This window comes from Leuresthes tenuis, unplaced genomic scaffold, assembly GCF_036924035.1.
Source record: "Leuresthes tenuis unplaced genomic scaffold, fLeuTen1.0.hap1 SCAF_24, whole genome shotgun sequence".
Lineage (NCBI taxonomy): Eukaryota > Metazoa > Chordata > Actinopteri > Atheriniformes > Atherinopsidae > Leuresthes > Leuresthes tenuis.
The window spans coordinates 12,658,802-12,672,457 of NW_027325378.1; the positions used below are offsets into that span (position 1 = coordinate 12,658,802).

At 41.7% G+C, this 13,656-nt stretch overlaps 1 protein-coding gene across 1 annotated transcript in view; it reads left to right on the top strand.

Annotated features, from left to right (window-relative positions):
- cunh8orf34 (chromosome unknown C8orf34 homolog) overlaps nt 1-13,656 on the top strand; it is a 65,433-nt gene that overhangs the window by 7,620 nt on the left and 44,157 nt on the right. Inside the window, exons 2-6 of the mRNA XM_072378408.1 lie at nt 7,587-7,731; nt 8,161-8,292; nt 10,292-10,411; nt 11,523-11,551; nt 12,264-12,427. Of these exons, the coding sequence (XP_072234509.1) occupies nt 7,587-7,731; nt 8,161-8,292; nt 10,292-10,411; nt 11,523-11,551; nt 12,264-12,427 (590 nt within the window). The remainder of the gene's footprint in view (nt 1-7,586; nt 7,732-8,160; nt 8,293-10,291; nt 10,412-11,522; nt 11,552-12,263; nt 12,428-13,656) is intronic.

Below are 13,656 nucleotides of genomic sequence, written 5' to 3' on the forward strand. Positions count from 1 at the left end.
AACATGGTGCATAAAGAGAATGACCAGTCTGTCTTGATAGACTTGGCTCCCATGAAATTGTTTACAAGCTTCATATTTGGCTGTTTAGTGGTGTGCGTGTGGTGACAATGACTATATGTCCAAAACTGCACTCATGCCAGTTTGCTTTCCAATTTCTCTCAAAGATTAAAATGGCTGGATATCGGTATCTGTCCAACATTTTCACATAAGCTCGACACAGCGGTCGGATTTTAGTGCCTGTCGATTCGGATTAATTTTCTGTCACACCAAAAGATATCGCCCTCCTGACCCCATTTAGTTTGATTGAGCGAGTGTCATGATGAACATTTAACTTTCAACTTGAACGTCAAGTCTAAATGTGCATCATTATTCCATTGTTAGAACGCAGCATAAAAGTACAGATGCCAACAGTCACCAAGTTGAGCGTTAAAAATGCTTTTAGATGTGCAAGTGGGCCGTTAATGAGCCCGATGATCTCTCTCTTCTGTACCCTGGACGACGCAGAGTCAGGGATTTCCAGACGAAATCAGATCACAGGACAGTTTTTCAATCTTTAAATCTATGTTAAATAGTTTCAGGCTGCCCCGAAAAAACGCTGCAGACTCAGAATCTTTTTTTATCTCGCATGTGTGGTGATATCAAAAGCTGTTAGCTGATGACGTTTTTTACAAATGTTCCTGAGTCCATGCAGGGATTTCCACTTTATCTTCGAAATGGAAGATATCTTGCAGGGTAAGTTCTTATTGACAAAGCTGCCATGAGTTGGGTGAGAAAACCTGATTCATTTTATGTCTGTGTGAGACTTATTATTCTAATCAGATCAAATTATTTGCTAAATAAGTGTGTGTTTACAGCATGCATGTAAACACTGAGCGACTCATATTCTTTAAACAGTCCAGTGTGAGAAGTGGGGGGAATTTTAAATGCTTCAGTGGAAGCTAATTGCCTGAAATCTTCAAGATTAATTATGGTGTCAGGTTCTAAAGTGTTGCTTTTCCTTTTGTCCTAGTTTCAGTCATTTGTATGCTAGTGGGTTGCATCTTGGGTTACATACAACTCAGAGATGCTCACTCACATTTAAAATCCTTTTTTTTTTTTTTTTTGCAAAATTCGCTTAAAGCCAGAAGTAGTCACTTTAGAGTAAAACTAAATGCAATTTCCTGTAGCTGTGTATTATGACATCCTGTGAAATCTGAATCAAAGCTGTTCACTTTTGGCGTCTCTGGAGAAAACATCAGAATTCACATTAACAAATGAATGCCCTCTAAAAACAGAGGAGACCAAGGGAAGAAAAAAACAAAGGCTACCACAGGCTTAATTACGCCAGTTAGACCCTGTTTTTACTCTGTATCTTTTTGTGTTCAACATTTTGTCTTAAATGTGTAGTTGGATATGACAGATGTGTGGTTACACAAGGGTTAATGCAGCTCCCCCTTCAGGCACAGTTAGAGTAATTACTACAAGATGGGCAGCTGAGCACACAGCCCGGTGCTGGGTTGATCCTGAGGGAGTGCAGGAAAGGGTGATGAGGGAAAGATATCTGTGAGATCAGGCAGTCAAACAGTGAGCGAAGGCCAATATGTGGAAGATTTAGAACATGGAGCACACTTTAAGGTGGGGGCAGAGACTGTGTTTGTGTTTGTGAATGTGCGGGAAACAGTAAGAGAGTTGAGGCGTGTACGGTGGCTTCAGTGCATGCTAATCAAGTTATCATGTCCACTTACAGCCCAAGGATCCTGATGGCTGACTGCTTGTGTGTAACCGATAATCATGGTGGTGGCGTGGGAGAGCTGATCATGTTACACACAAAGCCTTGACAGTTACCCTCTATTTGTTCAGTTGGTGACTAATGACTATATGTGTCTGTATATTTGTTCAAAGTGGGATTAATGGTGGTCTATGCATTCAGGAAGTATTTTTGACATTCATACAGACATCTTGGATCCAAAGCACAAGTTCACAATTGTTTTGCCTTAAAGTAGTACCTGGTACCTAGTATAGTAATCTTGAAAGTCAGTATTTGGTGTGCGTATCTTTAATCTTCAACACAGCCTGAACCCTCTTAAACAGGCTCTCTTGTCATTTCTTTAAGTAGTCTTCAGGAATAGTTCTCCAGGCTTCTTAAAGGACATTTCAAAGCTCTTCTTTGGATGTTTGCTGCCTTGTGTTCCGTTCTCTGTCAGGATGATCCCACACTGCTTAGATAATGTTGAGGTCTGATCTCTGGGGAGGATTTATCCCTCCATAAGACCTGTTGCCACTGATTTTCAGTCCACTTATTGTGTCATTTGGCATTCCTCGGCATTTCCCTGTTTCCCTTCCTTAAGAATGGCTTCTTGACAGGCACCCTTCCATGGAGACCTGATGAGGCTTGGGCCAACAGTAGACGGATCAACTGAAGGTCTAGATGCATCTCTCAGGTCCTGTGTCAAGTCTTTGCAGATTTTTTTCATATTTCTTAAAAACATCACTTTTAAATACACATCATTTGCTGCAGATAGTTTATTAAGTCTGTCACTTCTTCTTTTGCCCTTTACTTGTTCAGTTTAATACATTTTTTAAGGACACACTCCACACAATGCCGTAGCATTGAATAATAATGTTTCTTTCTTTCTATTTTCTATTTGTAGATACAACACAGGTTCATCCCCTGATTTTGGTGCTCCTTTTATGCTTGAATGATTCATAGGTCAAGACAAAAAGTCGTTGTCTAAAAAAATGTTTGAAAGACCCTCTGATGACCTGGAGAACTGTTGCTGAACGCTTGAAATATTTCAAGAAAGACTGGCTCCTTGTAAGCAAAATAAAGGGAAATTAAGAATGACTCAAGGCTTTTGCACAGAACTGTGTATGTAAGTAAGATACAAACTAGATGAAAATTCAGCAAATGCATACACTTAACCCTGGGGTAAGATTCCATCTTCGGCTTCAGACAGCAATGTCATACTTTTAGCATTCTACGAATAAATGAGAGGAAAACAGACTTTTCCTCTTTCGTTTTTTTTGGATTTGGAAAATGTAACTTGCTGATAGGAGAGTTTTGCTAATGTCAAGCCCTTTCAGATAACATTTGCTTTGTTTTCTCCTGTCAGAAAAGTGCTGGCAAGGAGGTTGTGAAAGCTTCGCCCCATCGTCATCCAAAAAAAGAAAAAAAAAACCCAGAACAACAAGCTTCCATCATCGTGAGATAGAAAAAAAAAAGAAGCCCAACGCTCACACATGTTTAAAATGTCCAGCTGATATGCTATGTCACATAAACTTTTCTTTCTTTGCCAGGACAGTTTGTGTCAGCGTCAGAACAGCTTGTCCACTCACTATTTTTTTTTATGTTACCGGGGTGACAAGTTGTGGTCATACGACTGGTTGCCTGAAAAGTGGCGACACCAGCGCTTTTCCTGAAAAATTCAGTGATCTTTCTGTCGGAAGTGCTTGCAGAAGTCACATACACGCACACACACACACACAAAAAGCAGAGTTTACAGAAAAAAAGATGCTGGGTGCAGCCCTTTCTTTCTGAGCAGATGAACACGCTGTGTCCTCGATGGGGACAACTGCAACAAGATGGTGGCACCGAGGAAGTGCCTAAAGGGCAACAACGCCTCAGCAGAGTGGACATGTCTGGGTGAATGGATGCTGCTCACTTGGGAGAGATGGATTTGAGTTCAGTTAAAAGGATTTAATTTTTTGGCTTTAGAAGCATGTGCATATTTATGTGCTCTTCTGGTGGGCGGGGCTTAGGACTAGTAGTAAAGAGGGACTTCTGCCAGAGGAGTGCTGTACTTTGTTTTTCCTTTTCTAGATTTGATCCACCCCAGGTTTTAAGTTGGCAAAACCATAGAATATAAAACATTTTTACTTGAATTGACCAAACTATGGCTGACACATTTTCTGTCAACCCATTCAACCATTCACTGATAATCAGCAAGTCCCTCATTTTTTTGATGCAAAATGATGAACTCCCATGGCCCTGTTTGCGCTGCTGCAAAATATGGAAACGGTGATGAAAAAGGAAGAAAGCACACGAGTGGCGAATATCAGCAAAGCAGATAAAAGCATCCCTTCTGAGTATTAACTGGTAGTGCCAGCCCGGTCAGGTGACATTGCCTCTCCCACGCTCTCCTCTTCCGCATGATCTCTCCTGCTCTTGTCTGCCTGTTTACTCAAGGTCTGGATCTTTTCCAGAGGCATCTCTCGCCATCTCTCCCTACTCATCGTTACCTCAGTTGGTGCATTCCGCCGTTCTCTTTTTTTAATGATTTCTTTGTGTGCGTGAGACAAGTCAGATAGATAGACATCACTCTAACCTGAGGAATGACTTTGTATTCCCATATTTTAGTGAAGGAGAAATAAGACCTCAGGTATACGCAACAAGGAGTCCTCCTAAGATGATCTGTTGCTGCATTAATGTTTCTCTTTTAGTCAAGGACAAGTAAAGAAAAAAATATGTCAGATTGTATTGATGATAACAGCCACAACTTTAGAGATTGTGTGCTACTTGAAGTTCAAAATACGTTGCTGGTGACTGATTGATTTTAACCTACAAAGTTGAAGATACTGTGGAATTTTATGCTATTCTTGCTAAACTTTTCCCATCTATTCTCATACACTTGAAAATCTGTTTTATCTGTACACGTAAGTTAAGTATCCAGGGTCTTGAAGGTTGGGGATATGCTGGAACACTGGAGCAGAGGTGCTCTCCACCAGAACTGAAACTCGAGATGTGTTTTTTCCCCTAAGCACTTATTTTAAGGTTATCTCCTACTTTTAACCTTTTTCTTTTAAATTGTCTACCTCTGCCTTGGAGTGCGCCACCCAGTTCTGACCTTCAGAACTTTCCCCGTTTGCGCTCCTCTCCTTCACGTGTTTCCACTTTCCATTTTGGTGGTTTGTTTAAGTTGCATGGCAGTAGGGAGTATCAGTGAGAGTATCATGACTGTCATTGTTCCCGGAGGGAGTCCTTGCAAGCTTCCAAGGACGCAGTTTGTTTCTTGGCTGCCTGACAGCTTGTCAATTACCGTGACCAAACTGAACTGCCCGAGGCACAGAGATATCTCCTCCAGCTTCAGATCTGCACAGATATGGACTGTATGTCTTTGTGACTCACGTCACCTGGTGGCCTGCTAATAGGCTGCTGGTGGATGCAGAGATTGAAACTCTCCACTCGTCTCTCTGTATGATCACACTCCAAGGATGTTATTCTGCTGATGTCCTCCAAAGCGCAGCATGTAGAAATATTGACTCAAATCTGAGCCTACAGGTTTCTATGATCACTAGTCAAAGAAGTCAAGTTATATAATTCTCCTAATTAGCATGGAAAGTGAAAGTGAGATGCAGTTATCTCTCTGTGCTGTAAATGTGAGCAGTTTAATATATACACTTGTTGTGATGGGCTTCTTATAATATGGAATTTGGGCTTTTTTTATAACATCACTAAAGCTGTTGTGTGACATGTCATTCTGGAAACAAAACTATATAGAGTGCTATAGGATATGCATTAAATAAAAATGTTGGCACACGGTTTTCAGGCAAGTGCAGATGTAGCCACATGCTGCCATTTTCTAGCAATCCTCTGGACCCACCTGTCTGTCTTTGCAGATCACTGTTGTTTACTTCATGCATCCAAATCATCTGTGTACACAGCCTTCGAAAATGTGAAGATCACCACTTGGCAGTCCTCTGTTAATAGAGCTGCACAAAATTCCCTTGAAAAAACTTCAAGACTTAGAAACCCTGGGATGTTTAACAGACTTCTCCTGGTTTTCTTCCTGTATAATCAACCAAATTACAACCTTCATTTATAGACCTCCTGCTGATATGTTAGCTAAATTACCCACAGGAGCTACTGAGCAATAATTACAGCTTTTACACAGAAGCATCATTAGTGGATTGTAACTTTAAGATGCAGACCGCAGAAATCCACTGCAGTTGTAAGGAGTGGCCTTTCACTGAACTTACTGGATATGCTGTACAATGCACTTTTATCATTCACATTAGAGTCTTTATCTAAAGGGCTTGCAGATCACTTTATCTCTTTTGGGCATGGGAGAATGCTCCCTCCATTCTTACAGGAGACCTTCAGTTAGGGAGTTTTGGTGAACACATCAGCATGCTCCTATTTGTCCATTCACATACTGTTTTCTGCCAGAACTGCAGGGGCTGGGCAGGAATGTCCCCGTGAACAATTACCTGATTAGCTTTCTGAGCACACGTAGCGCAGCCAAGGCTAGCCAGCTATAATACACACACTCAGACCATCTCCCTTTATCCCTCCCCACCCACTGAAACACACACATTGGCAGATACATGTCCACAAGGGCGAATGCGCACCAGCCACCCAAGCATATAGCTACACAAATTTGTTTAGTACACAATATCTGCTTGATACACAGTCTCAAATACTTGCACACACATTCTCATTCTAGCCATACATTACTGCCAATTCACTGCAGCCCACTAATGGCTTCTTTGCTTCATTGCAGCAGTCAGCCTCAGCTGCTCTGACTGGCTTCAACTGGTCAAACAGAGTTCCTTCTCATATACCAGTGCACACAACTACTCCCGCGTGACATATGCTCATTCACCTTCCCCTTTATGTGCTAAGAGGTGGCAGATATTTCCCATAAAACTGCTGTAAAACAACAGTTTTGTTGTTTGTTGTCTGAAAAAAGGAAGAAGAGAAGAAAAAAAATCCTATCACATTGTTCTATACATACATTGTACCCCATGTCTTTATAGTAGTGTCTAGGTTGATTTGCAGGAACCTGTGCATTTGAGTAGGTATGACACCTATATAGGATGTGATTGGTTGTGACTGGTTGCACCAAATGATTGTCCATTTGGTGCTTAATTTCCATCATGCATTTGATGAACTTAGATTAATTAGCATGCAGAGTGAGAGATGGCCTCTACCCTCAGCCCCTGCTACTGTGGCTCCCTGTGTGCTTTAATTCCTTTCAAACCTCCAAAACTTTTTCTCTTTTTCTCACAGTGGTCGCTTTTATCCAAATGGTTAGGTAATCCTACAGTCAACCTGTCTTCTGCTTAAAGTATTACAGAATTTCATCTCCACAGTTTAATTATCCCCCAAGTGAAATCAGAGGTTCTTGTTGTGGAGACAAGCAGTGATCCCTGACTCCTGATCTGCTGCATTTGTCTGTTCAGATTCCATTTATCAGATCAAAGCCCCAGAGCACCACTGAATAACCAGGTGCTGCAGTTTCTGTTGAATTGTTCACAGTTGTGCATTGACATCTGAATTTGAACAAGCTTGCTGACATATTAATTGACACAGAAGGGAAATGCTGCCATCCATCGGCATGAACCATTATCCTGTTTACGCTGACTTATTGCTTTTAAGGATATTGACTCTGAGCCTAGACATTTAATGAATCTGAGAAGGAGACGAGGGGAGTATGCCACTGGTTTTGCCAGGTTGATAGCGAATTCAGCTACAAAACAAACCCAGTAATGCTTGCAAGGTTTGCATTTCTCTGAATCCACTGGCTTGGCTCGACTCTCATTTCTTTTATAAGGCCTCTTTCGTCTAATGGTTCTCTGCTTTACTCTGCTTTACTCTGCTTCTGTAGGAGTTGATGACCAAATTGATAACTGAGACTCCAGACCATCCAATCCCTTTTCTCATTGATCACCTGCAGACCAAGCAAGACAGCCCTGGCAAGCTGCACAGAGCTCTCTCTGGCTCAGCAGCGCTGTGGGCACAGAGCTCCCCAGGTTGGTCAACACACACACTGGCATACATGGTGTACAGTGGAAAGTTTTTAGACCTAAACCCAGAATTACATCGCTGGAGGGGATTGAAAACAGTCGTGCACTGACACGCCCCATTCTGCTGAGAAGGATGTGGGTCTCTGTATATATGTAAATGTGGATTTGTTAGAATAAAGAAACAGTTTAAGGATAAGACAAAACATAACTTCAAAGTGTGGAAAACAGAGTCTGGAAACTTTCCATATACGCTGCAAATACTCACATAGAATTAGAATTGTCTTTGAACATATCCCTCTCTGCAATAAGCTCAGCATATGTTAGACAAATGGCCATTAGGCTGCAGCAAAAACAACTAAGCTTTTACATTAAACTGCATTTATACGTCAGACACTTTGAATTCTGAGCATGTACTGTGACTGTCTCTCCTGACAGAAAGCAAACACACTCGAAGGGAGTACAGCAACTTTGAGAGGCCATGGCAAATTCACCCAAAGAAACCAAAGAAATCAAAAAGTGACCTGGCTGTTTCAAGCATCTCCCCACCTTCACCGGAGTCCAAGTCCTGTGAGTTTAACCTCTGTGCGGTTATTGTTTTTTTTTTTATCACTTTCCTTCTTCCTGACTTTTTCACATTTATCTTGATCCCACAGAGACACACAGACTCACGCAATCCAAGTTAGAATATGAAGCTGCTCAGTTTTGTAGCAGTTGTAACAGTTGTTTCCCCAATTACATGGTCCACTGACTTTAATCTCAATTTTTAATTGGATATAATTATATCTAATTAAAGTTAGTCACAGTGTATAGTCTGGTATCCTCCTTCCAGCCTCCCCATAACCCTACAGATTAGTTCATTATAAAGTGAACACTTTTCATACAACCCGGTGAATTATTCACAAAGTTCTTGCATAGAATAGATGGAGAGATTAAGACATTTCTAGTTTAGTTTTGAAATAAATTACCATTGCTGTAATGTTGGACAGAAGCATGAGGCTGGAGGCAGGGGGATCGGTCAAATGGGGAGGAAGCGGAGCCGCAGAGTGTTTCAATAATTTAACACTGTGCTCTGTCACTGCCAGATCAAGTCTATTTTAGGCTGTGGTTGAAGCACTGCACACAATCGAGAGGAAACGGGTTTGGAGATGGGTGCGTGAAGCGAAAAAAGACAACAAGCGAGAGGTCGAACCGAGAAGCACATCACCAGGTGTACTTAACTTAGGAGCGGTACCAGCCGTCCTGTTGTCCATTCACATACTGTGAAGACGTCTTCAGAGCTGGACCCATACACAGATTACATAAAAAAAAACACACATCGGTGGTTTGGCTCGCAAATCTCATGCAGGTTTGAGATCAAAAGAAGTGCTTCTTACCATTATTGTGCAGTGTAGCGAAAAACGAACCAACAACCATCACAGGCGTACCAAGGATACACAAAGGTACACAAATCCTGTGCAAAGTTTGGCAAAGGATCAATCGGCTTTGGCCTCACCTCTACTTGACAGATGCTTTTAATTGCCAGATCTGCTGGGAAATTAATTCTTAACCTCTATTTTCTAAGCTGTTAAGATACGGCACGGTCTTTTTTCCTACCCAATACAGCACTCAGAGGCAAGCGGAGGACAAAAAGGCCCTTTCTTGCCAGAATTCATCAAAAAATTAAAAAAATTTTTTCCCCATCTGTATTTGGCAGACATTTACTGTGTGTTTACGGTTGTTATAACACCAAGCAGCTTAGTCAGGGTAAACAAGGGTAGGGGAAGGCACACTGTAGCAGCAGTGCTGTCAGATATTCACTATCCACTTAATGTGTGTGTATTTGTGTGTCAGCAAACTAAAGGGCGATGCTTACTTCCTGCACCTGTCAGCAGATATATAGGTTTCATTTCCACATGCATACACTTATTCTAACATCCCTTATGTTTTTCTTTAGTAATCAATGTCTGTTCAGGCAGTGAGGAGTGGCCTGCAGACAACCAGTACGTGTTTGGCATCTCTACACAATCTACTGGTTTTTCACACTGATTCAAATTCAACTGTGTTTCAGCATCAGGGTGTCAGATATAGATGAACTACAAGTAATCCCCCTCATATACAAGACTGTTGCTCTTTGTCTTTATAAATAGTGCAGAAATCCCATAGTCTATGAATTAACCATCATCTTAGAGGCTGAGGGATGCTGTGAGAGGACACTGGCAGGATGTCGGTACACTATGTGGGTCATTTCCTGCCCCTGTTTTAGTCGTTTTTGTAATCAAAGAGACTGATGGACACTGTCCCCTGGCTTCAGACCAGTCAACTCTGCCTCTCAGGATGCAAAAGACTTTTCTGCCAGTGCTCCATTTCACTTCATCATGTGGTGAATAACAAATTCACTGTCAGACAAATAGTGCTACAAGCTGTACCGTTTATGGTTTACATTACAATGAGGGTGTTTTCTTTCTCATTGCCTTGAAGTCCTTTTATGTGATCAGTTTTTGTCCTCTCTCTTAGGATGTATTCACACAGTCGGTCCGTGGCGCTTTCAGAAGTTCTGACATGAATTGTTTGTGTTTGTGATGACCAGTGCCGCGGTCAATCGAGTGCCCCTCCTGGGACTGGCGAGAGAGCCGGGACTTTGATGAGCTCAACCACATTTTGCAGGAGAGCAAGAAGCTTGGCAAGGCCCTGGAGAGCCTGTCACGCAGTGAGTGGCTGACCTCGGGAGAGCGCATGTTTGCATCACACTGAGAAGAGTTCAACACCTCGTAAAATAAACAATGTTGCTTGAGAAAATGAGGCTAGTGCAGAAATACCTTTAAACCGCATTTTATTCTAATCTCCAGTCGGGGGCGACCCCTTGCCTTGAAATGTGACCTCTATAAATACTTTCCTAATGAGTTCATGGTTTCAACTGAGGGGGATAATTAAACTGTGTCATGTTTTAATCAATAAAGAATGATTGCTGTTTTATAAATGATGGTCCCTTGGGGGTTGTGATTCACAATTTATTCCAAACTGCTACTGCTAGCATGAAATAGACGTCTGCAGTTTCCACTGTTTCAGTTACATTCTCTTCTTGCTTCTAAGACAAAGCTGACAATGGCAAACATTTTGAGCCGAGTCTTTAAAACGGGAAGTCCTCAAACCAGTCAGTGAAACCACTACCTCCATCTGTTTTATACAGTCTGTAGAGTTCTGAAATTAGATGGAGAAAAAACGTATTAAACTGATGAGACAAAAATATAATTAGAGTCAGGTGTTTTCAATCGGTGGGATGACAACCCAGCATGAGTGGCTGCTTATCTTCACAGCACATTTGTCGATGTGTATCATTACCCAAACAAATAAGATAGCTCAAATAGCTTCAGAAAAATAGTTTTTGATGCCGATTGAGCTGGAAAAGGTTACAAAACCATCCACGATTGTATAGTTGAGGTAATTCGAGACCATTGTAACTCAAAATTCCTCAAAAGTGGCCCAGGAGCAAAGATCCCTCCAGAACAAAGGTGCCTCCAAGGTCACAGAGGAAGCCTGGATCACTTCTTAGCAGCTAAAGTTTCTGGGTTCTGGGAATGTTTAGTTGCAGGAATTGATTTCTACTACCATACACAGATATGTAATAGAGGATAATTTCCCTCAATTAAAAACTCTCGACTACAACAATAAAGTCGACTTATCATAAACTAGACTTTAGTAAAAATGAATGTGTCCAACCTTTCTGTAACTGACACAATGAATCTGAGCTGTTCAGGCTCAGATTTTGACCTGTTTGACCTCTTTGTGACACTGAAAAAGACATTTTCCCTTTTCTGCAGGCATCGCCATCTCTGATGAGCTCGACCAGGTATGTACATATTAAATTCCCCGGAATCTGAAAGTCATATATCTATAATGGCATTTCATTTGCAAGGACCTGTCCTGTCCTGTCAGAATGTCTCATGCTACATCAAATATATTCTAAAAGTTTCATAACTTGGTTGAGTGCTATCTGATGGGAGTAATACTTCAGGGAGCCTGTCCTCCATCTCCTCTTGCCGCTTCACAGTGCGTCTCTCCCCAATAACACTGTCGGACCGCAGTCTTTGTCTTCATCAGGTTTCTTTTCATTCCCGACACAACAGTGGCAGCAGCTGCCCTGGCTGGAGATACGCAGAACCATTAGGAGCAGATTCCTCTGTTTTGACAGAGACTTTATTTATGCTTAGTAAAGCAGCACATGTCCAGTATCCTTTTTTCTTTTTCCTGGGGGATGGAAAATGTAAACGAAATACACAGCGCCCGCCGTAAACGTGCAGATGCGGCAGAATTTGAAACATTTGCCTTTTGTACTGAGCCAGGTGCAAATGTGTGCTGGCAGTGTTTCAAACAGTGTTGTTATGAGGAACGCAGTTATCATTTCAGACCTAAGTTTTTGTATGTTCTTTTTGAATACAGACTCTTACTCCGCCCACCTTCACCTGTGCTTTTTGTCATTTAGATTTGCATCACTGCTCATCTGTGTGTCCCATCTTTACAGATGCTTTGCCTCTAATTTTATGTCCCCTTTTTTTTTTTAGGACTTTGGGGGATACAACTCGGTTCTGCGCCCTCGGGTGGTGGGGGAGTGGGTCGGTCGTGAAGAAGATGACGCCGACCCGCTGGCTGCTGAGATGCTGCACCCGCCTGTCCCTCGGACCAAAACTGAAACTTGCTGGAGCGGAGACAACAGCCCGGCTCGGAGGTCAGTCGCTAGATTTACTTGAGTCGTGTCTGTGTGTGTGTGTGTGTGTGTGTGTGTGTGTGTGTGTGTGTGTGTGCAGAAGTTGAAAACTTTAGAAAGTTCTCAAAGCTATCATTGGCTCTTTAAGAATCATGGGGTAGACTTCTAACTGGAGCTGCCTGAGGAATGCCCATCTGAATGGGTTTGATAATCCCATTTCAAAGGAGTGATCAAACATTCTGCCATGATACTGCTTCAGCCTAGTTTCAAATTAAAGCTAACCTCATTTCCGCATGCTCAAGGCCAAAGAAATTTTGTCCCTGTTGTTTAAAAAAATGAGCTGTTAATTCATTTGTCTTTAAATCTGGGAACTTTTTAAAAAAGAATGAAAAAGATTATGTTAGTATACTTGTGTGTGTGTGTGTTTGTGTATACTTATTTTGTTACCCCCTTTGGACCATTCTAATACTAACAACAGCTTGTTGGGACCGGTAGTTGTCATTTGGACCATAATCTGATCCTAATGTGGCATGATGTCGTTTCTTTGGTGGTGGTCAGGATTATTTAGGTGGTTATTCAGGTTTGTGGTAGATTTAAATTGGTTGTGGTTAAAATTAGGGTCAGATGAGGCTGTTCAAAATTAATGGAAGTCAGAGCATTGTGCTAATGACTTAATTAATAAAGCTGTGTGAACTTTTATGTATATGTATACGTCTGCATAAGTGTGTGTGTCTCATGCAGTTCAGCCACCGATGTGCCTAATTAAACGAGGACGGGATATAAAAATCATAAGTCTTGTGCAGGCCTCAGCTGACACACGCACTTTTAATCTTATTAGATTACTGTAAGGTTGGATTAAAGGGAGAAATCACTTAGAAGCCTGATCTGGGAGCCAGAGATGTGTGCGTGGGCTCACTGATGCACTCCACTCTGCGTGTGTGTAAATGAGATGTTGTGTTCCGGCTTATGAGTGTGAGAGGCTCATCAGACGGATCATTTCTTGCACATCTTGATGCTTTTGCAGGGAACCTACATTTGCAAGTGTTTGACTCACCCTTTCATCTCTTCCGAGCTGTTTTTCGGGAATAAATGAATGTATTGCTTTAGTTGTTGTGTCTGGTCATGAGGTTGGAGTTTAAGATCCTCCGGATAGGTTTATGATTTATGTTAGAGAGGCTAGAAATTAGCCATCATATTTAAAACCCAGTAATGCCTGTCTTCAAATCCCTTCTGAGCCTTAATGGGTTATC